The sequence below is a fragment of the Pollachius pollachius genome, assembly GCF_949987615.1.
Source record: "Pollachius pollachius genome assembly, chromosome: 2".
NCBI classification, from domain to species: domain Eukaryota; kingdom Metazoa; phylum Chordata; class Actinopteri; order Gadiformes; family Gadidae; genus Pollachius; species Pollachius pollachius.
Window position 1 is genome coordinate 43,246,530 of NC_136935.1, and position 26,425 is coordinate 43,272,954.

Sequence of the window (26,425 nt, forward strand, 5' to 3'; positions counted from 1 at the left end):
CGTATGGAAGATGTCCAAGAAGTTAACGATACTTCAAGGCAAGCACAGGTGCGGGACGCACGTCTCTAGTAGGCGATATGCTCCCTACCCTTGTGTGGTCCGGACTATCAACTCGAGAAATCGCGGACGCTTTTGTCTGAGACCCATACGCCCGACCAATTTGAATACACCAGATGGAAATGTGGCATTCAATTAATAAACGGGGCATTATGAAATAAAAGTCCCCTGAAATTAATAAACTAGTCCTCTTGTAAATCTTTTCAATGTATTGACTAATTCATATATTTATGGCCTCACCTATATTTCACAGCCATATTTATCTATTTATACATTTTTGACTCGAATGACATTCCATACATTACCCCATAACTTTAAACACTAGTGACAAAGGGATATAATACCAAAATATATGGGAGTAGAAGTCCGCAAAGAGAACGAATTAACAGGCGAGAAAGAATAATAAATATGATCAAGTCCAAAATAAATTTCCCTTTGGTCTGAAAAAAGTTATCTTGAAATAAAATCCAGAATACATGCCTCACCACACCGTAGAGCCCTCTATATGGCCCACTGCTCCGGCCCACCAACAGTTCTGCCCTCTACTTCCAACTCGAGATAAAAGTACTTTATTTTTTACCTTTACGTCGTTCTTGTGGTTATATTCATGGTGTTGATTTCCATATCATGCCATCCCACCCCCACAAGGTGTGTTCACCTTCCAAAGGTGACTAGTTAATTTTAGTAACATAATCTATACATTAACAAGGGCTATTCATATACAATTATATCATACTGAATGACGGATCCCTATTTAGCGCTGCTGGTACCTAATATGTGGGTCTACTCCTTTTATATACACAAGGCAGCGCAGGTAGTTCTTATCCTCACAGTAGTTTAGTCTACAGCCCGTACCCTGGCACATAATGACGCCAGACGCATATTACGTGTTATGCGCGACACTTGTTTGTCCTATGATAACATTTCTGTGAAAGGGTGCAATATATGGTGAGGAGTCCCATTGGATGATTTACGTAGACAGTAAAGTACAGAGAAGGCCGAGAGCATCAGCGCAGTGCGGACACAGCCGGCAAAGTAAACAGAAGCAAAGAGCATCGGTAGTGTGTTTGACTGTTTATTTAAAGTTCTCCCCACAGCACCGCCCCCCGCTGTGTGGAGGACCAGTCTGAATGGAGGAGGATACAGGCCACCGTAGCGCCACCGTAGCACAAGAACTAAAAAGGCTATTCGTTTGGTCACATCACTCCCGCACCGCTCTTCTACGGCACCCCCCGCTGGCCAGCGGTGACCCATACCGGGTTCACCGCAAGGTCAGAGGTCACAATAGGAGAGAGGGCCGATAATAAAAAGATTGAGAAACTCCAATTATTAAAACTATCTTTGTCCAGAAAATGAAAAAAAGTGATAAAGAGTGATACAGAGTATATTTCCACACTCTCTCCTGGTGCGGCTGGAGTAACGATGCGTGCTCTTTTTGTTTTTGTGATGTCACTAATGTGGAACGTGGGGATCTGTGAGGAGCCCCAAGATTCCGAGCGTGGTCCTCTGCCCCCTCCGTTCACCCCCACCGGTCTCGTCACCTCACACAAACACGGATGTACTGAACACACAACACAAAGCAGAAAGGAAGAAGAAGAATTGGTTGAATGCCATATCCAGAGAAGCTCCAACACTTATCTTTCCATTAAACGGCTAATGACCCGTTCAAAAACAGAAGTGTAAACAAATGATACATAACATATAGAAAAATATCAAGAACGCAAATTGACGATAAACCAACAAGACGCTTTACATTGGATCATATTTATAGTGGATTACCTCCAAACTAATCTTTATCGTTTCCCCACTTACTTAATTACCTTGGAATGTATATTATCATAGTGGAAGTAGTGGAAGATAGTCATGGCGATAGGCCCCGTGCTCAGCGGCAAATTGCCGTCAGGCCATGTCCCCCGCCCACCCTCCCCCCGGTCAACAATTCTCCGGGGGGGGGCCCCCATCAGTACCGCTGGTATACAGGGCCCAGAATTTGGTGCTATGGCCCTGTGTTGTAATGCAGACAAGTCTGTCCTGCTGCAAGCCCCAAGAGGCCACCCTTCCCTCAGTCTCTGGGAAATTAACTCTTGCAGTGTGGTCTTGCGGGAAAAATGCCGTTTGCAGGCATCTACTCTGCATCTACTCTGTACGGTTCCATCGTTCTACTTGACCATAGGTCAGTGGCAGTGGCAAAGTACTCGACAGCTGTGAGGTCCCTCTCTATTCCTCCTCAGCGTTTTGCATACAGCGCAGGTAATGCCACTCTGAAAGAAATAATTTCGCGAGGGGATTACATACCTATCCAGTATGTTAACCATTTTTAAAACCCTTCATTGCGGACGGTATTTATTGGATGCCAAATGGAAAGTAATTGCATCGTGATTTCTGTGTGTCGTTGTGACTTGGACACATACGGTGTTGCGCTGTACACGCTCGCTTTTATTGAAGTCTGAGCTGCAGCTGACGAGGTACCGGGACAGCTGACGTTAGCAGCCGATGCAACACTGGCCTTCATGCAATCCTCATATTCTATTCTGTGGTGTGCTTTCAGGTGGCTGAATCATTTTTTTGCGTTGCCTTGCGACGCAGCCACAACTCTCCAGCACCCTTTGCCGATTGTTTTTTGCTAGTTTGGATCAATTGCCCTAAATACGAAATATTTCAATGTAACGGAAGAAGATCGGGGACGAGGGACGAGCTCTTCAACCAAAACTTTGTCAGACATTGTAATTGTGTATGTGTCTTTCAAAGTAATCGCTAGTCTTTTTCAGGCTTCGCGCCGCTGTGCAGGATGGACTCACGCAGTCGCAGACAGGTGTACAGGGAGCGCTTGGTTTGCTTTGCCGCGGAGGTAGGGCGTATACGGCATGGGCGGGGCTTGTTTCTTTTTTGGTTCTCTTTTTTTTGCGGATGCATTATTTAAAAAAAATATCGTGAGAACACTACGTGTCATCGTGGGACGCCAATATGGTCAGCGCGATAAAAATTCGATATTGTGCAGCCCTAGTGACAAACTACTATAAATGTACACATTACAAATCAAGCCGCTGAGGCGAGAATCACACTGACAATGCAAATTAGCCAAAGCCTTCCACTGTGATCGTCATACCTGCGGAGTGGACTACAGATCTCCGAGGGGAATGATTTCTTCGTTGATAAAAAACTCAATGGTCTCTTCCTCCCAGTCCTCCACGTTGCTGTCCAGCTCATCCGTGTCCACCCCTGAAAAGACATTGTCCAAAGCGTCAGCGGACCAGGTGAAAGCCACTTTAAAAAACAAAAATTTCAGGCAATCAGTGGCGGCGTCCTACCTCCTCGCAGCTCCAGACGGAGGTCCTTCTGCTCCAGCAGGGTCTGGATGGCTGCCTCCCTGTAGAGACGGTACTCGTCCATCATGGCCCGACGCTTGTCCACCAACTCCTAAACACACAAAACCAACCCCCCACGGTGTTACCCACCAGCAACATAAGCAGATACAGGGTCTGCAATGGTATTACTTCAAGATACCAATACTTATAATACTTATAATACTTATAATACGTCTTATAATACTTATAAGACGCCGGTTAATGGCGTCATCCATATACTATTGTTGCATTTTAATGTCTTAAAAAGGGGACGTTTTCCTTTTGTTCAAGAATGTTAAAACACAAGACGATTGCAACAAAGCCTCAAAGGCCTCAGATAAGAGTGTTAAGTAGATGGTGTCAAACCTTAGAGGCCTTGGACTGACTCAGACGATCCTTCTGCTCAAAGATCTTGGAGTACTTCTTCAGATCCTTCTTGATCACCTGTGAAGGACGAGAGACATCACGATGTTAGGAAGACGATGATGCATTGAAACCACATAAGATGCATCAGCAGACATGTGCTGTGTGGAAGTTCAGACTGTAAAGTTTGAACCAGTCATCAATGAGCCGAGTTCTCAGATGAGACGCGAAGACATCAGCGGCTCTTAAGTCACGCACCTTAATCTCCTCGACTCCGAGCAGCGTGGCTGGTCGAGGTCTCCACAGGAGCTGACAGAAGCGGTCCTTGTTGTTCTTCTGCAGCAGGCGGCCCTGGAACGTCCACAGCCAGTAGGCGTTGTCCACCTAGACACACACACACACACAAACAGGTACGCACAGATGATGAGACTGACATGTACAAACAGGAACTCAGTGAATCCATCAGTTGTCATCAGTCTGTGAGGGGATCAGGGCGGCGCGGCTTACCTTGTGGCTCCACCAGGAGACGGAGGTGACGACATAGCGGCCGGTGGGGTCCCACTCCACGTCCGAGGCCATGTAGTGCTCGGCGATGTTCATCATGGTGCAGTCTGAAGTGTCCACGAAGGCGAGCGCTCCGTTCATACTGCAGGGGAAACAAACAAGGCGAGAAGTTATGCTGGTGCACCAGCGCACACATGCAGAGAGACAGACAGACAGACAGATCGGAGTTGGATATATATCCAACTTACCTCCGGAGTCCAGCCAGCACCAAAAACTGTCCTTGAGGGCTCCAGAAGATGCTGTTGGCCTGCTGTTTGTCAAACGACTCTGGGGAGAGAGACACACGCAGGTGGACCGGCAGTACAGATCGACTGGGGTTTGTATGTACGAGGTCAGATCGATCATGCAGGCGGGAGCTAAAAGGCACTAACTTATGAGATCGATCTTCCCGTTGTTCTTGACGTGATAGAAGGAGGAGTTGATTCGGGGAGACTCCCCGTGGAGAACAGCAAACTTGCTGCCGTTGGGCTCCCACGCGAACGCGATGATGGCCTCTGCAAGGGAGAGACGTGTGAGTGTGACAGAGCAAAGAGTGAGCTTCCTGGGAGAGAGGAGGCCAGGTCCGGCGCAACACACAAGTGTTTCTAAAGTGTTTAAGACACGATACGCACCCTTCATCTCCACCACGTCGACGGGCACCTGCTTCTCACGCATGCGGAAGATTTCAAAGTTGGTGACCACACCCTGAAAGGAAAAAGACAACCATGTGTCACGATTAAAATGTATATATGATACAGAGATAGAGACAAATTGACATGTAAATAAAGAGATCTAGAAGATGGCCGGGTGGGCCCTGCCTCATTTTTCCTTACCGGTGTTCCCTTGGGGGTTCGGTCCACCTTTACACAGAGGTAGTCGCCGTTCCTCTGCCAGTGCAGCTTGCAGTCCACCACGTTGAACAGGTTACGCACACGGATCTCCTCACGCGTGGGCATTTGCGACAGGGTCACCCTGGCTGGGATGTCCTTGTCCTCGGGCACCCAGTAGGCGATGACGTTATCTCCTGGAGACCATGAGAAGTCCCTGCACGAGAGGGGAGAGGGAGCTGTAGTTTAACAACAAAGAAACTGGCCATCTTTCTCTCTCTGTCCATGCCTGTTTACCATTTTTACACATGCTTAAGCCTAGTGGTTAAAAATGTTCCCCCCTCAAATTTACAGTCAAAAGCTTTTTCGGGACAAAAATGTATTATGCTTTTCTTATTATACGTTTTGCCTCAAAACCCAAAAATATTTTACAAATTTGGGGTGCTTACTGACAGGTCACTGCTGGATTTGTGCAACTGTTCCTAATTACTACACGGAAAAAGCCAGAGTACGGGAATGTGTTTTTAGAAAAGTCCACTGCAATCTTTCAAAGTACTCTTAGGAGGTACGGATTACCTCATTGGCAAAACACTTTTACCAGAATACTTTGGACAGCAAAGACTTACTTGATTCCAAAGATCTTCAGACTCTTCTTGTCGAGCAGACCCATAGACTACAAGAGGAAGGCGGTGATTAGTGTCACTGGTTCTCCAATAGGACAACATGGTGCCAAATGCATTAGTAGGTGATAGTAAACTTACAGGAGCCTCGTAGATGCTCAGTGTGTCTTGGGTCATCCTGGCAAAGAACTTGCCATCGTGGCTCCATCTGATCATAAATGTATACCGTTACCACATAGGACTGGCAAGCATGCAATACACATTGTGTGGAATATTAACCATTAACATTAAAGCAAACAAACACTAATTGAAGTTAAAACTATTCTCAGTGTGATGTTATACATGCTGTTCGAAAATGGTCATTTCTTAATAGACAACACTAACAATCCAAAAGGTAAAATATTGTACAGAGGCGTTGTGTGTTCAGTCCTTGGTAACTAGTGTGCAGTTAATGGCGTCTGTTTATTTAACTTTTGTGTAGCACTAAAGAATTGTGTAGCTGCTGCAATTTGTTAGCATGCCTTGATTGTTCTTCCCCCCCACTTGCAGGTCACTTTGGATAAAAGCGACTGCATAATGTAAACGTATTTCATGAGCCGCTATGGGTTGTACTCACTTGAAGATGGGCCAGTGAGCAGAGCTCTCACAGTGGAAGCCCCTCTTCTTCTGGCCGGTCAGAATGTCCCAGATGATAATAGCCTGGGGGTCCTCCTTGGTGTCCATCAGGGGACTGAACGTTACCACGTACCTGCAGGCAAATACCCCCAACTCTTAGCACTACTAATGAACAAAAGCTACAAGTACCCTTTGCTGAAGGAAACACAGAGGGCATGTGCTTACCTCTCGCATGGAGAGAAGTCAATGAGGGACACTCCCTGGTGACTGAACCTCTGGATCTGCTTGAACTTCTCACCGCCCCACAGCGCAATGCCGCGCTGATGGAAGGTGGCCAGGTAGGTGCCTTTGGGAGACCAGCGCACGTACGTTTCCGTCCAGCGCTGCAGGAGGACACAGAACACATTAGGGCGGTACTGACTCTGAATCGTCCAAGGTAGTTCCAATTCTATCGTTCTTAACGATGTTTGATGATTTGTGAATAAAAATAAAATAGAGAATATATAAATTGTTGGACCATTATCCCATTTTAGATGCTGTGACAGTAAACAGTTCACAGAAGCATTTGAGGTGACCGGCATACTCAGTCCAACCAGAGACTGATCCAACCATAACATTTGGCAAGAACTGAGGTACATTTGAAGACATAGGATATGCAACAGAAATTTACTGTACATAATAAAGTCGACATCGGGGGGCAGAAGTAAAAATATTGTTCATGTCATTATTTCCTTCCCTGACAAGAGCAGACAAATAAACTGGACTGACCGCTCTCTCTTCAACTGTGATGGACTCCTTGGCGTCATTTGCATAGATTGCGGTCCTTTCTCCCGATTCGTAAATCACACTGAAGTGGTCGCGGCAGTCTGGGTCTTCGGTCCAGTGGCGCATGTTACCCTGCACACAAGGACAGTTGACCATTCAGTATACAATTGGTCGTAACATTTGGCTTATCACATTGAACATAAACAGACGGGACATTGTTTCCAAGGGGATGCAACGTACAAAGTCCTTGAATTCCTGCTTTTCTGGAGTCTCCCATTCATCACTGATGTTCATATATCTGAGGGCAGAAACAATTTTCATATAGTTGCAGTAATAATAATAATAATCATCTTCTCAACCATTCTCAAACAACGTCTTACAGCACTTATCTCCAATATTCCAGACTTACTTGTCAAAATCAGTGAAGACGTTGACCCTGAAGGTGTGCTGCTTGTCCAGTTTGTATCCATCGGCGTTCTTCACCGCCTCCTGGGCCTGGGTGGGGGCCAGGTACTCCAGGAAGATGTACCTACACAGACCAATTCAAAAGTTATCCCTACGAAACAACACTGGTCACCGGGGGTATAGCAAAAGCTCCGCAGAAGAAGTAACAGATGCATGGTTGTACCCTTTTGTCATTCCATTGTCCATTGGCCAGAACTCATTGGTGATCTTGCCGAACTTGGAGAAGATTTTATTGACAACGTTCTTCAATTTTTCCAGCCGCTCTGGGCCTACTTGGGGTACATTGTCCACCACCACCACGGAGTCGATGCCATCAGCCTCGAGTGGCTTCTCCCTCATGAGGTCACTCAACAGCTCTGGGGACAGTAGAAGAGTGGGTAGTCATTAGTATGTTGGTGGTTTATGGCAGACGTACTCCCGACGGTATATACACTAATAAACTAAGATGGTAGTGTTCATACGGTTGTAACGTTATAATTGTATGACAATCACGGAACAAAAAACCTTTCTTTGCTTCAACCGAGTACGGTGCTAATTTGGCTATTAACTATGCAAAATAAGAGACCTCGATAGCAGCTATTGCGTTATTGTTAACTGCACTGGATAACCTCAAGGACCTAATGTCAATTGGTTTGCTGCAGCTTTTCTGTTGCGCCATTTGTGCGACGTGTGAAAATGGGTTCATTGTGAAAGGTTTGGAAGTCGGTACGCCTTTATGAAAGTAAACCGTATTAGACGCATTCATTTAGAGCTCTAGTTTAGCTGTACGTGACATTACACCGTGTTTAGCTAAACTAGCCATCCACACGCTTATAGGGTCAGGAATCGCTTTTGAAAAACTGTCAATCGGAAAGCTAGCTGAAGCTCCCCTGTAGCTAGCCCATATGCTAGTATAGCTACGTTAGCTACGTTAGCACACCCAGTAGCAGGCCAGAAGCCGGCGTATTTCCATCGAGGCTTACCGTCCTCTTCGATGTCATCCACGAAGTCCTCCGAGTCACTGAACGAAGGTTCCTCTTCGTCATACTCCGGGTCGTCCGCCATGTCCATAGTTTCGTGCATTTAACAGGTTAGTTGTGGAAATGTATAAGTAAAAGAGAATTATCTAGAAATTTAGAAGGCTTGGCGGCTCCGGAGCGGTGAGGCACCATGTGCGATTACGCGAAAATGGACGAAGCGACGGAAGTGCAAGACCGGAATTTGCGTATACCTCTGTGGCACAGCGTGGAATAGCGAATGTAAAAAATGTGGATCGGCTAAACATGGCGGATTTACGCAGTATTCGGCCCATCACTACAACCTCAAGTCAGGGAAAAGCATGCAGTGGCGCCTTATTTCTTGACCTGTACGCCAAACGTAGGAAGCTGCTCGCCGGTAAATCCGAGACAAGCACCCGCGATATGGATATCATGTAAAATTGTCACAGAGCTGTAGCATTTTATATCACAACCATTGACGCAGTCAAATGCATTCCGCAAATGCTAGACAACATGGATTGACCAGTGTTGTTCCCACTAAAACAGAATTAAAGATGGGATTTTATTATTGTTAACTTGTTTAATGTAATGAGCTTTGAAAGGGGATTTTAAATTGTTGGCCCAAATCAGTACCATGGACGGGGAGTGTAAGAAGCTACTGCCCCAACTTTGTAAAGTGCTGGCGGTCTCAGGCAAGTCTCTACCCGATGACACCAGCTTGGAGAAATTACTGGACTGGTTCAGCGGTCTCACGGATTTAGGCAAGTATCCTTAAGTCAAATAACAACGTAATGCCTTCCTAAACCACTACGTTTGTCATTTTATGGTGAAAACCTTGATGTAAACACTGAGATACATTGATGATGTAAATAATAACAAACATGTTTTATGTTATCCTTGTATGACATGATACATCTGTATTTTCTTCAATAATAGGCACGGGTTTAGTAGAGGCATGCCCATGTCTACCTGAATTCATATCCACTGTGATTCATAACGCGTCTCCCGACCCCACTATACTCTCCTTTACCTTCAAACTCACTGGCTTATTGGCTGCCACCGAGAGCAGTTTCAAACTGCTTCAGGTAAATTCAAATGATCAAAATAAGATTTAGTTACGTTTGGAGACACAAGGGATTCACAGACGTTGTTTTTGTTCTACCGCAGGAGAACTCTCTGCTGCTGGGGTCGGTTTTTGACCCTCCTCATCGCTGGCAAGAAGCCGGTTTCTGGGATGATCCGTGCGTGAGGATAGGCTGGGTACAGGGCATAAGGGCAATGCTGCAGCACTCCCCTGCTCTACACTTCCTGGTGGAAACAGGTAAGCATCCCTTTATGTTTTCGGTAATTTTTAATCAGATGTTTGTTTATCCATATAAATGGAGGTAAGTGACCTAAGACATATTACTGTACAGCATGATAGTGAACACCACTGTACATTTTTATATCGAACCATAATCATCCCGACTCTCCTCAGACTTCACCAAGGTCCTCTTGCGGCTCCAGACAGACACGAGTCTATTCGTTGCAGCGGCGGCCAATGATGTGCTAGCCCACATCCTGGTCCACCAATCGCAGTTGTCAGAGAAGTGTGTGGACATGGAGAGAGAAGAGAAGAGCAGCATCGGGAAAACTGTCACGATCGATGCAGATGTTCAGCGTCTAGCCCTCACCCTGGGGTCCAGCAATGATTATGCGACTGTCGTCATGGCGATCTTGGAGCATGTGAAGGCCTCGTTGGTCTCAAAGGAGAATAAGGAGCGCCACCAGACCCTCCAGGGTCTCAGGCTACTGATCCTGGTCTTTGGCCAGGCGAGAGATCCCCTTCTTGGCATTCTGCTCAAGGCCGTGTCGGAGCCCTTGGAGGCTCTGGTTGCAGAAGGGCACAGCCAGCTCCATTTGCTCCTGCTAGATGTTCTACTCACTGCATACAGGTGTGTGCACATGTTCAAGTGGTTGTGGTTCCGCTGCCACTGTGTGCATTTTCATCACAAAGGACATTGTCATTGTTTTGATTGACCTGTGAACCTCTGCTTTCTTTTCTTTGTCTTTTTTGTTTTGGATGTCTTCAGCTGCTCCTCCCGCGACAACCCGACCACAGGCCAACATAACCCAACCCGGGACCAAGACCTAAATGACCCAGACTCGGGCCAGCCAGCCAACTCCCTGATTTCCCACATGCTGGATACTTACAAGCCACCTGAACTCATTCATGCTGGGGCGGCACTTCTGCGCAGAGACCACCGGTAAGGCTGTGTTTAAAGCAAGGAACCAAACGAAGGTAGAAATGACCCAGAAACGTTATCATATACAGTATGTATTACTAACTGTGTTGACTGTTTAGTGACTTAAGCCACAAAGCCAAGGCTGCAGGACTGCTTCTCCTACCCCTTGAAATGATCACCGGCCTCACTCTACCGGGCACACAGTCTGCAGGTAACACAGAAGGCTGTATTACGATTTGGCATATTGCCTTAGTAAGCATATCATATCTCATGAAATGTATTTTCACTTCGGTGTGGTTATGTTGTACGTAGATCACCTGTGTCATAATCATTTTAAATTGACACAATGACCATGTTACAATGCACATTAAACGTCAATATTTGCTTATTTAACATCTTTCATCATTGAATCGATTTTCCATTCAAGGATCAGCAGAGCAGCGATCCTCATTGGCTGAGCTGATGAACAGTAAAACCCCCTGCATCTCCCTGCTTTGTGTCTGTCTGACGCATGCCGCTCTGCTAACGTGCACGGTGAGACAATGGAGATCTGGTGGAGCACGCTGTACATACCACCGGGAAAGCATCAGCACCTAACTGTATGCAATTGTTTCTCTCACCCTCCCTCCCTCCCTCTGTCCATTGTTCTCTCTCTCCCTCCCTCCCTCCCTCCATCATTCTCTGTTATCGATTTCAGCCTCCTGACGTGCTACCCTGTCCAATAGGAAGTCTGGTAACTGTAATCCTGTCGCTACTAAGAATTTGCAGTGGCCAGGCCCCCGTGTCACCTATTGGCTCCGCAAAAGCATACCGAAACTTGATTGGCTGTGGCAAGGTGCAAAGGTGTAGTCTAGAGGCCCTGACGGCTCTTGCTGTAAGCCCAGGTAACGTGTGGATGTGCTTGTAGAACATGTGTGTCTGATCCAACACACTGTCGTTATTCCTGACAGTTGATTCCTGACAATTTGTTTCTTGTCCTTTCAGGTGCTGCTGAGAGGATGAGCGAGGTCTTCTCAGTTCTGATAGCATATTTAGATAACCCTGATTCTGAACCCACTGTAAGTTTTATGTGTGTGGGTGTGGGTGTGTGTGATTTATACTCAACCTTACGTTTTTATAGAGATTGTAAAACCATAAGCAGCCCCACTCACAAACCTATCTGCTATCATTTTAATAATATCGTTAAAATATAACGTGTGTTTCAATGTGTATAAGGTTCTACACAAGTCCTACCAGACCGTGCTCAAGTGGATCAGTGTTCTTCCAGTCCCGCCATCCTCAATAAGAGACACATTAGGACAAGGTACTACTCACTAATAGTTCCCCCTACTCCACATGCCTGCGTGTGGATTTTTTCAACTTTTTGTTGACTTTTTAAAGTATCTTCATCTAACCGTATGTTTTCTGTGTTTCTGCAGATCTGCTGTCAGTTGTGAGGAAGCGTGTGTGTGATGTGCGCTGGGAGGTCAGAGATTCCACCGTGGAGTTTCTGGGAGATCTGGCGGCTTTGTCTCCCTCTTATGTCTCAGCCCAGTGTGCGTCTGAGAACCCACTTGTCAGCAGTTTCACTCCTCACCTTGTGGAGGCGCTGCAGGACCCTGAGAGTTACGTGAGGGCTAGTGCCATCAAAGCGCTGGCACAGACATTTACACTCGGCTGGCAACAGGGGGCGGCACCCAGTCCAGAACAGGTTGGCATTGGAGAAACAGTTACCATTAATGCTGTAATATTTATCTGTAATATATCTACATGTTTCTAGATTGTACGTACTGTGAGATTGAATGCTGTATGACCATTTTTATAAAAGTTGAACTCGTGTTTCATTCCATGGGGGAAAATAAGGAATTCAAAGGCACTACATTTAACATCCGACTCCTGTGTGTGTGTGTGTGTGTGTGTGTGTCTGTGTGTGTGTGTGTGTGTGTGTGTGTGTGTGTGTGTGTGTGTGTGTGTGTGTGTGTGTGTGTGTGTTTCTCTGTTTAGACTGCGTTAGTGAAGCGGCTACTGGATATCGTCTCTGGGGACACGGAGGGGTTTCCGCGGAGGGCAGTGATACGATACTTCTCCTCCTGGTTCTCTTTGTGGTCCCAGAATGCACCGGGAATACCACCACCTCCCTCCTCCTCCTCCTCCTCCTCCTCCTCACCACCACTGCTCCTGACCACCTCCTTGGGCTCGGTGCTCTCGCTGGGAAGCGCCGACCTGGACTGGGAGGTCAAAGTTCACACCCTGGAGCTGGCTCGGCTCCTGCTCCACCGAGCGCTTTCCCCTCTCGGCGCGTCGCTGTCGGGCCCGGACGCCGCCTCGACCCGGCAGCCGCCTCCGCACCCCTACGCGGTGGCGGGCCAGTGGGCCGGCCCGGGGGGACAGGGGGAGGCCGGGGACGCCGGGGACGCGGACCCGGGCGGTGCGCTGGCCGGTCTGGTTGAGCAGGGGGTGTGGGCGGTTCTGCTGAGCAGCCTGTTCGACTGCGACCGGCCGGTGGCTCTGAAGGCCTGCGGCCTGCTGACGGACCTCAGGGACGCCGTCTGCTCCGCCAGCGCCGCCCCGTCCACCGCCGTCGCCGCGGTGACCTGTGAGCTGCAGGGGTGCAGCTGGGGGAAAGAGGTCAAGGCGCTGCTCGTCGTAGCGAATGGGAGCAAGGGGGGGGGTTCCAAGGGTTGTGATTGGACAGGAGAGGAGGAGGAGGAGGAGGGCGGTGGGAGTGTTAGGGTGTGCGATGTGTTGCGCTCGCTGGATTTGGACGAGAGGCTGTCGGTTCTGAGCCAGAGCAGCGACCACGTACAGAACTCTCCCCTGTCTCTGCTGCAGGACATCCTGAGCATTGGAGACAGGCACGCTGACCCCAACAGCCAAGAGGTCATAGTGGACTGCTACTGACGCAAACCCACACACACTGGTTTTTTAGAGACAACTAAAATGTAAGATGTGTGTCAGGCAGATGTTAAGTCTATTGTGATAATCTATGGAAGTACCTTTATTTTATTATCATACATGATGATGCAGGAATTGAAGTGCACTTGCTTGATGAATTATATTTTTCATGTGAAGATGAATTGTGGAATGAATAAATGTCTTTTCATATTAACTCTTGTGTGAACACGCTGTTGTCTGAATCGTGAGATGCCTGAGAGGGTTTATGCTTTCTGATCGGCGGTCCATCAAACTCTTGGCAATCTAATTCCCTCTGCACTGAAGCCTGGCTGCAAATCAAGGCACAAATCAACGCTCTTTTTGTTGAGGTGTAACATTTCACCAAGACTAAATAATCATGTTAATAGCTGCTAAAATGTCAAAGTCATGCTAATCATTAAAGAACAAATCATTATTCCATTTGAAAGGATTCAATTTCCCCTTGAGTTTAAGAGACACCTCAGCTGATACACAGACATGCACCTTGTTCTGCTGTTTAATAAACAAACACATGTTTGTGTGTGTGTGTGGGGGGGGGTGGGGGGGGAAGAGAGGTGTGTGCAGGAACACTGCCTCAGGGGGATCTTCCATAGAACACACACATGCCATGAATGCTCTGGACTCTTTCCTCTGGGCCACAGACCTAATGAAGGGTAGCGCTAAAGCTGTATTCTGGGTAGCTTTTCATCTTATCTGTTCACGTGTCTTTCATCCACTAGCGCCCCCACCACCACTGCTACTGCTGCTGCTGATTTCCCTGGTGGTGGTCGTGCGTCGTTAAAGCTCCGGTGAGTTTCAAGTGTTTAGTGATGGGAAGGAAGGAAGGGAGTGTGGTGGTGCTGCTGGTGGTGGTGGAGGTTGGGCTACATGCATGCCCATGCGCAGCCTGGCCCGCCCCTCATTAACTAATGAGCAGGATGTCAGAGCCCGCGCCGACACATTGGATGACAACTCTGTTTCTCACATTCCCTCTATCTCTCTCGTGCACTTATGTGCGTGCGCGCACACACACACAGACACAGGCTGATTCTCTTTGGTGGGCTGTTCCGTCAGCATCTTGCTCCACACAGAGCTCTGACTGTTCACCGCTACATTAGAGAGCATCTCTCTCTCTCTCTCTCTCTCTCTCTCTCTCTCTCTCTCTCTCTCTTTAGCTGTTTGTTTATTAAAAGTGAGACTTCTGGACCCCGGCATGGAGGCAGTGGCTCTGTTTTCCTACACAGCATCAGAGGTGGGGGAGATCAGCCTGAAGAAAGGAGATGTCATTAAGGTAGGTCTCTGTGCGTGTGAGTGTGTGTGTGTGACAGTGTGTTATGGCAAGGTGGAAAATAAGGGAAGGGGAAGTCTGAAAGTTTGCACTTATACTGCTAAGGTGTCAGAGTGTGTGTGTGTGTGTGTGTGTGTGTGTGTGTGTGTGTGTGAGTGTGTGTGTGTGTGTGTGTGTGTATGTTGTAGGTGTTAGACATGGAGGACGACCCCCATTGGTTCACAGCAGAGATCCAGGGGAAGCGTGGTTATGTGCCAGAAAACTACATCTCCCTCCTGCCTCACACGTGATATTTCCTTTTTTTAATTGGCTTTACTGTCTTTTCTTCCATTCAAATAATAAATAATTGTTATAGAAAACAAATCTCTTGGTGTAAAAGCAAATCTACACAAATTGGACTGCTGATGACCAAAATCTATCTTAACCATAATGAATTGCTATCATGAATGGAATACATGGGCAATAACAGATTCAAGTATTCTTTACAGTGGCTGAATAATTGATACACTTTCTCACCTTCCTCTGTACGTGTGTGTGTGTGTGTGTGTGTGTGTGTGTGTGTGAGTGTGTGTATGTGATTTGTGTGTATGAGTTTTAGTGAGTGTGTTTTTGTTTGCATGTGTGTGGGTGGATGTGATATGTGTGTGTGTGTGTGGGATTTGTGTTCTGTATGAGTGTACGTGAGTGTTTTTGTTCGCATGTGTGTGATTGTATGTGATGTGTGTTATTGTGTGTGTGTGTGTGTGTGTGTGTGTGTGTGTGTGTGTGTGTGTGTGTGTGTGTATGTAGGTGGTTCGCAGGCCGGGTGACAAGACAGGACACAGAGCAGCGTCTGCGCTGGCAGCCTCAAGGGGCCTTCCTGGTCAGGGAGAGCGAGAGTGCCCCGGGAGAGTTCTCTCTCTCCGTGAGGTCCGAGCACACACACACACGCACACACACACACACACACATACACACACACACACGCACACACACACACACACACACACACACACACACACACACACACACACACACACACACACACACACACAAACACACACACACACACACACACACGCACACACACACACACACACACACACACACACACACACACACACACACACACACACACACACACAATTGTATTGGTTAATTAACACTTGCTTCATTCCCAGGCAAAGCTATGAAGATACTGTTCGTTAGTGGGATCATCGTAAACCCCTTTGGGGTCTGGGGGGTGTGAGAACCGTTTACACCGTTCTCTTTGGAAGCTCGGGCCACGGTTCTAAAAATACTGTGGTCACAGGAAGACAGCAGCTCTTCAGCAGACACGAGTATGTGCAGAGAAAAAAAAAAGGATTTGGGTCAGCCATGCGACACGGGACACACTTTAATCATTCAGAGTAAATTGAATATGTTCAATAATCTGCCTGTTATGTAACCCAAAGCATTCTCCGTGATCAAACACAGGGACCATTGTACTTGTAAAATACACGCACACATACACACACACACACACACACACACATACACACACACACACACACACACACACAAAGATAAGATAAGATATTTCAGAACATCTGTCTGCTTGCTTAGTAATTAAGAGGCATGCAGATGCTTTTCCATTTTTGCACATAATACATACTTAAACACACACACACACACACACACACACACACAACTCAAACAACACAATTCTTTTTACACTATAAATAGCATCAATGGTCTGCCAGTGCCTCAGTAACCATTACACTCTTATAAAAGCATTATATTAGTATAATAATAATAGTAATATAATAATAATAATAATAAAAATATATTTAATACTTTAATAATTGTACAACCCTTTTGTTATGTTTGTAATTGTTGCTGATAGTGATTCGATGATGATTTCCAAACCCACACAGGAATTATTTTTAACACATTGAACATGGCCACTAGACTAGAGTAGAGCCACAGCAGCTGAACAATCTGGCTAGATTAGTGCCTGTCAACAGCATTAAAGACTACACGATCAGACAATCTTGGCTGTGAATACTCACATACACATGTTAAGTGGCTGCGCCCCACCTCACTATGAGGTATGCAGACACATATAAAAACTTAAGGAGTTCGGCGACTGAATGTTTTTAGAGGGTGTGTTTCCATGACGATGGTATGCATACATGCATCCTGTGTGATTTGTTCACATAGGATTGAATCAACAACCAAAAACTGTTTGTGGAATGGAGTTAGAAGTATGTTTAAAAATCCAGACTATTCAGTTCTAAAGGGTGTTGTCCTTTAGAAATGTGGTTTACATTTGCAGTGAACCTTGAACCGTACCAGTTTGTCCGTGTTGTTCCCATGTGACCCCTGACCTCTTGCAGCTACGGTGACATGGTGGAACACTTCAGAGTTCTGGAAGGCGCGGGCCAGTACTGCATATGGGAGGAGTCCTTCTGTTCCCTCAACCGGTTGGTGGACTACTACAGGAGTCACAGCATCGCCGTGGAGAGGGCGGTGTACCTTCGAGACCTCCAGTCCAATGCACCCCACCCACTGTCCGAGTCCTCCCGTAACCCCTACCCCAACCCTTACAAAAACAGCCCCCACAGGCCACACTCACGGGCCTCACCCCCCGAGAGGGAAGCCTCCTCACGACCGTCGGAACCAGCTCTGGGGGTACTTCAACACAACACTGACAGTAGCTATTGTGGCTTGCTAATAGAAGCATAGCTATTGGGAAAACGACAGTTAATAATGGGGCTTGCTAGCATAGCATTTTGGGCTAGCTAATATACCTACCAATCGTAGACAGCTAGTCAAGCAATTGTAGCAACATATTCGATTTGAGTAACTTTTGGAGCTTTTTATATATATACAGTGGTAGGCATACCTTTAGGCACCCATGCTAAAGATGACTAAAAAGGAATAAAAAATCATATTTTGGAAATTGATCTTAATGCCTTAATTAAACAAATGCGGAAAATCCAACCTACTGTATAAGGACACCAACTTGATTTGTGAATGAATAATGTATCATTAACAAATTAATGTTCCCCATTAAAATACAGGGTGAATAAGAATAGACACTCCTATGTTATTTTTTAAAAGCCAGTTATTTCATGGACCCAGGATACTATGCATCCTGATGAAGTACCCTAGGGCCTAGGCCATTGGACTTAAAGTAGCCCCACATCACCACATACCCTTCACCATCCCTAGAGATTGGCATGGTTGTTTTCAGTTAGCCTAATAGCTATTAGTTAGCCTAATGATTTCTCAATGCAAATCAAACTAGCTAATTGGCTAACTGAAATAGAACCATACCAATCTCTAGGTATGGTGAAGAGCATGTCATGATGTGGGGCTATTTTTAATTCCAAAGGCTAAGGGAACTTAATCAGGATGCATAGTATCCTGGATCCATGAAATAACTGGCTTTTAGAAAAAAAATTCTGCCTGCCTCTATGGGAATTTAACATAGGGGCGTCTATACTTACGCACACTATTTAAATGGATAACATTTTTTAATCTACGGTACATTATTCATTCACAAATCAAATTGGTGTCCTTAAAGGTTGGAGTTTTCCTCATTTGTTTAATTAAGATATTAAGATCAATTTACAAAAGATGATTTTTTTTATTTCATGGGTGCCTAAACTTATGCCTACCACTGTATATATATATATATATATATATATATATATATATTAAGGGAAGTACACCAGACAACAGCTCTCTCCCTCCATAGATTCTCAGGGTAGGCTGTTGCAGGCGGCGGTATCCTGGAAAGGGGAGGAGCAAAGAGGAAGGAATGTGATGACTTGATCATGTTACAAATGGCTCTTGGCAGGAAGTGACACATCTGTCGAGATTGCAACGAGGATGGATGCGTTTCATTATGAGAATGTTATGAATAGTGTTTGATAAACCAACAGCTTAGAGATTGAATCATTGTGAAATGGGTATGTAAGTCGATTCAGGCAAGAGGATCTAGTGTTTGTATGCTCAATTCCCCACCTCTTTCCTTGTGTGTGTGTGTGTGTGTGTGTGTGTGTGTGTGTGTGTGTGTTTACTCATAGATGCCGCAGATGGCTCAAGCCCTGTATGACTACAAGCCCCCCCACGCTGCCCACCTCCACTTCCTGCGGGGTGACATCATCGACCTGCTGGACTGCTCTGGGCTGGCTCACTGGACAGGAAGGTGTCATGGAAGAGTTGGTTTATTCCCCCCAGGATACGTCCAACCTCTACACCACTAAGTCATATATGTAAATATATAAATGCTATAGTTGCATGTGCTTAACCATATGTGTCCCATGATACATATATAAATATCCATATATTTTATACGAAGACACTTGTTGAGGAGTGGTTACTTTGTTATTTGTTGTAGGCATACCTCTTGTTGACATAAGACACACCCGCTAATTATGCATAGACTGATGATTCATTCTTAAATCTGTATTGGAACAGCAAGCCCAAAGACATCGTTTCTTTAGAGAAATATGGAGCAAGAAATATTTCCTGTTTACAGGGTCATGGGTGGTGTGGGAGTTCAGGGTGAAATCCTTCAATTATAGATCCCGTGTCTTGTACTGCATGTGCTCAGTCTAGGCTAACCCCCTTCCTTAAGCCCTCAAAAATTGGCTAATCGGCTTTTTATGTGGAAATAAAACAATGAGAAATTGTTTATAGACCTCTGGTGCTGCGATAATTCAATTTATTGAGGTATTTCAAGAATATATACATAAAAAAAATGAAAAAATTAAAACCACGTTAGCCATACAAACATATACTTTAGGAATAATATAAAAAAATTGGATTACAATTATTAATCTTCTTAACGAGACCTGAAATCATAGCTATCAAATAACATCAACCTACTTATTATCATCAGAAAGATTTGCTTTTTTACGTAATCATCCAAACACAAAGCAGTTCTAAACTCTATGTGGCACACAAACTAAACTGCATCTTCGCTAACTAGTTCCCCTCCGGGTAACGTTGCAGTAGAATGATTTTAAACTTATTGGGAAAAGTGAGCATATGCCATTTAATACACCAAACAAGACTTTTATTTTCATAAATAGGGCACTGTGTGGAGGGAATTGTGACTAATAGGTCGCCATGTTCTCTTAGTTGCTTGCAGCTATCTGCAGGTACAAAAATAGCATGCCATAATTCTTAACACAATCTCAAATGTGTATCTGGTAGTTGCATGGGCCCCAAGTTGTGTATATTAAGTCACTTTATATAGTTTTTAAGGTTTAAAAGTGTTTGGAAAAATATTTACCTGGAGTTCTTATAATTGATAAATTGTTTAAACAGCTTCCATTGTGGATTTCCTTTGCTATGAATCCAAACAGAGAATCCAATAAAAAATGTCAAAATGATACGCCTTCTTTCATTCAAAAGCAGATTCAAATATATTCATACACCACCTCTTCAGTTCAATCAACTCTAAGGAGAAAACATGGGTGAGATGGTGGTATGGATGTGAATGAGTGAATTGAGAAGGTTTTAGATCAACTGAGGTATAAATTCTGGTGAATTAGGCAAAGTATGCAAACAGAAAGATGTTGATGCTGACGAGAAGGAGAGCATTGGCACAGCAAAACCTGGACCAAAACACAGTCTCCCGCACGCTCGGAACTCTGGGAGGTGGAGTCGGTTGTGAACTCTGTGATGAAATACACAGACTTGGGCCCTGGCCACAGGTCACTCTGCACACAGACTTTGAGGCTGCAACACACACACACACACACACACACACACACACACACACAGGCACACACACAAAAAACATGTGTGCAGACACAAACATGCACACACAAACACAAGTGCAGGAACGCACACACACACTCGCACACAGACACACATTTGCACGCAGGAACGCACACAAACACACACATACGCACAAACATGTTACGTTTATGCATATCTGTGCTTATTGGATATATATTAACGACAAACAAGTATGTGCCATACGCCTGGCCTCTTACCAGGGGGGCTACGGTTGCTGACAGAGGACACCTTCCTCAGAGGGATCTCTCTCTGCACCTCCTCCGTCAGGGTCCACCACGTCAGGTTAGTGAGCTGAGGGAGAGAATACGCTCAAACCTGTCCCACCTATCACAACCATTTATCAAACGGAACTTTCAAAGTGGTATGAGCTATAAATGTACAAAGCAGCCTATCAGCCTACATACTAAAAATAAATCTTAAGACAAGTTTTTCATCATATTATTTATATATTTATCGCTTCTTCACGTTCTAGAGATGTGATAGATGAGCGAGCAAGGCAGTGAGTCTGATCCCCAGCCATAGGGTTCTGTGTTCGATTCCCGCATATCCTCCACTGTTGACCTGTTTATCTTTGACCCAACCTGCTCTTTAGTGACTGATATCTGAATTCTCTGTGAGTGGCTTTGGGTGAAAGCACCTCTCAACAAATGACTAGTGTGGATGATTAAAATCGTGTAATAGCGCAACAGACAGACAGAGTGTGTTCAGACCTGCTCGGGCGTGGGCGGGGGGGTGAGCAGCGTGACCCCCACCACCACGACGGTGGAGAGGCCACAGAGCAGGATGGCGAAGTGGAGGTAGTGGACGCTCCGCAGCACCGACGGGGCCCAGTCCACCACGCCACACCTGGGAGGTGGGAAGGCAAACTCCAGCACCATCCTGCACACGCCCACCACCAGGCCCACCATCAGGCCCCAGAACGCACCCTGATGCACACACACAGAGACACACGTGAACACAGAGACACACACAGACTCACAAACACACACACACACAGAGACACACGTGAACACAGAGACACACGCAGACTCACAAACACACACACACACAGAGACACACGTGAACACAGAGACACACGCAGACTCACAAACACACATACACACAGACACACGTAGACTCACAAACACGCACACACACAGAGACACACGCAGACTCACAAACACACACACAGACACGTGAACACAGAGTCACACGCAGACTCACAAACACGCGCACACACACACAGAGACACATGCAGACTCACAAACACACACAAACAGAGACACACGTGAACACAGAGACACACGCAGACTCAAACACACACACACAGACACACGTGAACACAGAGACACACGCAGACTCACATACACACAGAGACACACGTGAACACAGAGACACACGCAGACTCACAAACACACACATACACACAGACACACGCAGACACGCTAACACACACATACACACAGACACACGCAGAATCACAAACACACATACACACAGACACACGTGAACACAGACACGGGCAGATTCACAAACACACACATACACACAGACACACACAGACACACAAACATGCACACAGAGACACAGGTAAACACAGAGATCCACACACAGACACATAGACTCACAAACCCAACCACACAGACATATGCACATACACAGTGACACGTAATTAAAGACAGAGGCACACGCAGGCTCAAAAACACACACACACACACACACACACACACACACACACACACACACACATCCAGATTCACAAACACACACACAGAAAGAAACTTAGAAACACACTTGAATATAGAGACAGAGAAACACAGAAACACACCTACGGTAACACAGAAGCACACACAAACACAGACACACAGACACACCTATAGTAACAAAGAAACTCTTCTAAACACAGAGATGTGTTTACAAGCGCAGACACAGAAACACACCTGCAGTAACAATGAAACTCATAATGCAAGGACGAAAACACTCTCTTCACTTGCTAGACATAAACTGTCTGGGTTTGAAAATTCATGTTAAAAAAATCTGCAGAATGAAATTCATGTTGATTGGGCCAACTTCCATAAATTCTTCAGGGGAGTAAAGAAGAGGAAAAGACACATTTTTGCCTTTATGTTCATGAGGTCACTTCAACTTATTAGGGTTCCTTGTCTCTGGAGGTACTCAGTAATGTACCTGTGCCCAATATTACAACAAAAAAATCTCCCAATGACTATAGGCCTATGGAACTCACTCTCCTTATGAACATTTGAGCAGATTATAAAAGAGGAGATTTGGGTAGAAGTCAAACCAAATTGGATCCATTCCAATCTGCTTAAAGGGCAGGTAGGGGTGTGCAGATTAACACTGGCACTGTACTTAATTTTTTTTTGTGATTGCTTTTACTGACTCCTCCACAGCTGTTATCTGTGTTGAACCTCACGTTTTTTCGATGACTTTACAGAATTGTTGTCTAGCATCTCCACAGACTTTGTCTAGTTATAACTGGTGACTTCAATTTTCATACTGATGATTTGAATGACAAGTGTGCAAAAAACGTTTTACCATTTTGGACACATTTGAACTGTCTCAACATGTGAAAGAGGCTACTCATTGTAAGGGGCACACTCTAGACCTGGTTATGACAAAGGGTTTCAATGTTTCTGAACTCTATGTGACTGATCCTTCATTGTCTGACCACTTTTGTGTTTTCTTTAATATATCTTTTATTCCCGACATACAGACAAAATCAAATACTGTCAAAAAACTGTATATATCAATGAACATTCTATTGTTATTTTTAAAAATGCCATGTCCTTGCTACCACCTCTCAACCCATGTTCTGCTGATGATCTTGTAGAAAACTTTAATTTGAAAATTTTGAAAGTCATAGATGTCATTGCCCCTTATAAGGTTAAAACGATTTCTGGAAAGCAAAAGGCACCCTGGAGAAAAGCTGCTTCTGTAACAGCCCAGAAAAAAGAATGCAGGAAGGTTGAACGCATCTGGCGTAAAACAAACCTTCATATTCACCATGACATTTATAAAGAGAGCCTTCGTGCCTACAATTTAGACTTAAAAAGTGCTAGAGAAACATTTTTCTCCAATATCATTAAAACCAATACTAATAATGCTAAACCCTATTTGCAACTGTTGACAGACTGACCGACCCCCCAACACAAATTCCACCTGATCTCCATTCCACGCAGAAATGCAATGAGTTTGCAGCATTTTATACTGATAAAATTGAAGGCATCAGACGCGCCATCAATATCTCCACTTCAAACAAAAATGTTGGACTACAACCCTGTTCAGGCAAAAGTAGGGTGGCAATGATGACATGCTTTAATGTTATAGACTCTAGAACTCTTGTGAAAACAGTGACACAACTTAAGCCATCCACCTGTTGCCTTGATACTTTACCTACCGACCTCTTTAAAAATGTTTTTGACTGCCTAGCAGTAGACATATTGCAAAAAGTTAACAACTCTCTCCAATCAGGCAATTTCCCAAAAGCCTTGAAAACTGCAGTTATTAAACCCCTTTTAAAAAAGCGGAGCCTAGATGCCTCTATTATTAACAACTACAGACCAATATCAAATCTACCCTTCATAATTAAAATCATTGAGGAAGTTGTCCTCCAGCAACTTAATCACTTCCTGGCATCAACTGGTTGCTATGACACCTTCCAATCAGGATTTCGACCCCTACACAGCACCGAGATCACCCTTATTAAAGTTGTAAGTGACATCCGTCTTAACACAGACTCTGGCAAAACCTCAATACTAATGCTACTAGACCTCAGTGCTGCATTTGACACTGTAGACCATTCAATACTTTTGGACAGGTTAGAAAATTGGGTGGGGCTTTCAGACACCGTCTTAAATTGGTTTAGGTCCTACCCACAATAGGAACTACTTTGTTTCCATTGGCGACTTTGTATCAGAATCAACCGACGTGACATGTGGAGTCCCACAAGGTTCGATCTTGGGACCCTCTTTATTCAACATCTACATGCTACCACTAGGGCAAATCATGCAAAATAACAATATTGACCATCATTGCTATGCCGATGACACGCAAATCTATGTATCGCTATCACCAAATGACTATCGTCCCATAGATCTGCTGTGCCAGTGCATTGAGCAAGTCAAAGACTGGATGTGCCGAAATTTCCTTCAACTAAATGAGGACAAAACCGAGATAATTATATTTGGTACTAAAACGGAAAGGCTTAAAGTAACCCAAATCCTTCACTCTCTGTCCCTGAAAACCTAAATCAAAGCCAGAAATCTAGGGGTTATCATGGATTCAGATTTACATTTCAACAGTCACATCAAATCAGTTACAAAATCTGCATATTATCACCTTAAAAATGTAGCAAGACTTAGAGGGCTCATGTCCACCGAAGACTTACAAAAACTTGTACATGCCTTTATCACTAGTAAGCTTGATTACAGCAATGGTCTCCTTCCAGGTCTCCCAAAACAAACTCTAAGGAAGCTTCAGCTTGTTCAGAATGCTGCTGCCAGAGTTCTAACAAAGACCAACACATTTGAACATATTACACCAATTCCACTTAAATCATTACATTGGCTTCCTGTAGGTCAAAGAATTGATTTTAAAATCATGTTGCTAACCTATAAATCCCTACATGGTTTAGGGCCAAAATATTTAACTGATATGCTTCCACTACATAAGCCTTCTAGACCACTAAGATCTTCTGAGACCAATCTGTTAATTATCCCAGAGTAAACACGAAATATGGGAAAGCAGGATTTAGTAACTATGCAACAAATAGCTGGAATAAACTCCCTGAGGATTTAAGACTTGCCCCAACTCTGACCACTTTAAACAAGACTGAAGACTTTTATGTTTGCTTTAGCTTTCTGCTAAATCTTAAATATATTGCATTGGCCTTTTTAACTTTACCTCTATTTTCTATTTTTACCAGAGAAAAACATGATCTGAGAGAGAATGCATCTATTTGCATGTGATTTTTTTTTCTATTGATTAATTTTGAATGAATTTTATTGTATGACAATGTTTATATGTGAAGCACTTTGAGTCTGCCTTGTGTATGAAAAGTGCTACATAAATAAAGTTGCCTTGCCTTGCCTTTTAGTAGATTGACTTTACCTCGGATTAATACGTTGACTGGTTGACTCAATGTTTAAAAGAAGAAGCATTTTATCTGATGCTCTTTCATCTTCCCCGGCTTCCCCCAGGGGGTGTGTCCTCTCACCAGTTATTTGTTTTGTAAACAAATGAGGGTCAGTGTTATCACGAGGACCGACACGTCATCATGTTGGCGGATGATGCCGTCACCGTGTCCCTGCACTGATCAAATGAACCACGGTCCACAGGTCGATGGTTAAAGGGATTCAGACGCTCCTTCTTGGAAATAGCAAAAAAAGGAAGTCAAAAATTGATGATTTATTAGCTGAGGAAGAAGCCTCCCCCTAGTCTTCCTGCTGTTATACTGTATATGGCCAGGCGGTCAAAATTGTTAAACAGTACAAGTATCTGGGGCAGTTATAGATGATCAATGAACCTTTGAACCAAATACTGATATTGTTTTGTCCAAAGGCCAATCCACGCATGATGTCTTCATGTTGACACCGCTTTTATGAGAATGCTTTACTCTTGTTTTGGGGGGACTGTTGTAAATGACTGCTATAAACAGCACAAAG

The 26,425-nt window shown here is 44.8% G+C and overlaps 4 protein-coding genes across 4 annotated transcripts in view; 2 read left to right on the forward strand and 2 right to left on the reverse strand.

Moving 5' to 3' along the window:
• Positions 1-1,119: 1,119 nt before the first annotated feature.
• eif3ba (eukaryotic translation initiation factor 3, subunit Ba) lies at positions 1,120-8,760 on the reverse strand. Its single transcript, XM_079758508.1, has 19 exons — positions 8,562-8,760; positions 7,763-7,955; positions 7,544-7,663; positions 7,375-7,432; positions 7,138-7,266; positions 6,595-6,752; positions 6,371-6,502; positions 5,896-5,962; positions 5,761-5,807; positions 5,141-5,351; positions 4,940-5,012; positions 4,700-4,822; positions 4,517-4,595; positions 4,272-4,410; positions 4,023-4,148; positions 3,768-3,845; positions 3,366-3,474; positions 3,164-3,276; positions 1,120-1,618 (listed from the first exon to the last, which is right to left on the reverse strand). The coding sequence occupies exons 1-18, from the start codon at positions 8,659-8,661 to the stop codon at positions 3,176-3,178; spliced, it is 2,043 nt and encodes a 680-aa protein (XP_079614634.1). The 5' UTR covers positions 8,662-8,760; the 3' UTR covers positions 1,120-1,618; positions 3,164-3,175.
• A 225-nt stretch (positions 8,761-8,985) lies between these two features.
• Positions 8,986-13,826, forward strand: brat1 (BRCA1-associated ATM activator 1). The gene is made up of 12 exons (XM_079729936.1): positions 8,986-9,337; positions 9,513-9,661; positions 9,744-9,897; positions 10,054-10,510; positions 10,649-10,822; positions 10,921-11,012; positions 11,229-11,335; positions 11,499-11,685; positions 11,786-11,859; positions 12,017-12,104; positions 12,220-12,491; positions 12,785-13,826. Exons 1-12 carry the CDS (start codon positions 9,211-9,213, stop codon positions 13,679-13,681), a joined length of 2,778 nt encoding a protein of 925 aa, XP_079586062.1. The 5' UTR covers positions 8,986-9,210; the 3' UTR covers positions 13,682-13,826.
• Positions 13,827-14,906: 1,080 nt separating this feature from the next.
• On the forward strand, positions 14,907-19,216 carry LOC307071261 (GRB2-related adapter protein-like; the record flags this gene model as incomplete). The annotated part of the gene is made up of 5 exons (XM_079730237.1): positions 14,907-14,984; positions 15,170-15,267; positions 15,771-15,890; positions 17,339-17,633; positions 19,037-19,216. The coding sequence occupies 5 exons, from the start codon at positions 14,907-14,909 to the stop codon at positions 19,214-19,216; spliced, it is 771 nt and encodes a 256-aa protein (XP_079586363.1).
• Positions 19,217-20,508: 1,292 nt separating this feature from the next.
• Positions 20,509-26,425, reverse strand: part of slc5a10 (solute carrier family 5 member 10) — a gene marked incomplete at its 3' end in the record, with an annotated part of 22,089 nt that continues 16,172 nt past the window's right edge. Inside the window, exons 12-14 of the mRNA XM_079729503.1 lie at positions 21,473-21,688; positions 20,960-21,053; positions 20,509-20,699 (exon numbers count right to left, since the gene is read on the reverse strand). Coding sequence (XP_079585629.1) covers positions 20,509-20,699; positions 20,960-21,053; positions 21,473-21,688 — 501 coding nt within the window. The remainder of the gene's footprint in view (positions 20,700-20,959; positions 21,054-21,472; positions 21,689-26,425) is intronic.

What these genes read in the sequence shown, in the direction of transcription:
- eif3ba (XM_079758508.1), bottom strand. Translation starts at nt 8,661, where the DNA reads ATGCACGAAACTATGGACATGGCGGACGACCCGGAGTATGACGAAGAG. An exon ending in CTGAAGATCTTTGGAATCAA is followed by an intron (nt 5,352 to 5,760) that starts GTAAGTCTTTGC and finishes CCTCTCGTGCAG; the next exon opens with GGACTTCTCATGGTCTCCAG. An exon ending in CGGGAAGATCGATCTCATAA is followed by an intron (nt 4,596 to 4,699) that starts GTTAGTGCCTTT and finishes CTCTCTCCCCAG; the next exon opens with AGTCGTTTGACAAACAGCAG.
- brat1 (XM_079729936.1), top strand. Translation starts at nt 9,211, where the DNA reads ATGGACGGGGAGTGTAAGAAGCTACTGCCCCAACTTTGTAAAGTGCTG. An exon ending in GTTCTACTCACTGCATACAG is followed by an intron (nt 10,511 to 10,648) that starts GTGTGTGCACAT and finishes GGATGTCTTCAG; the next exon opens with CTGCTCCTCCCGCGACAACC. An exon ending in ACCGGGCACACAGTCTGCAG is followed by an intron (nt 11,013 to 11,228) that starts GTAACACAGAAG and finishes TTTCCATTCAAG; the next exon opens with GATCAGCAGAGCAGCGATCC.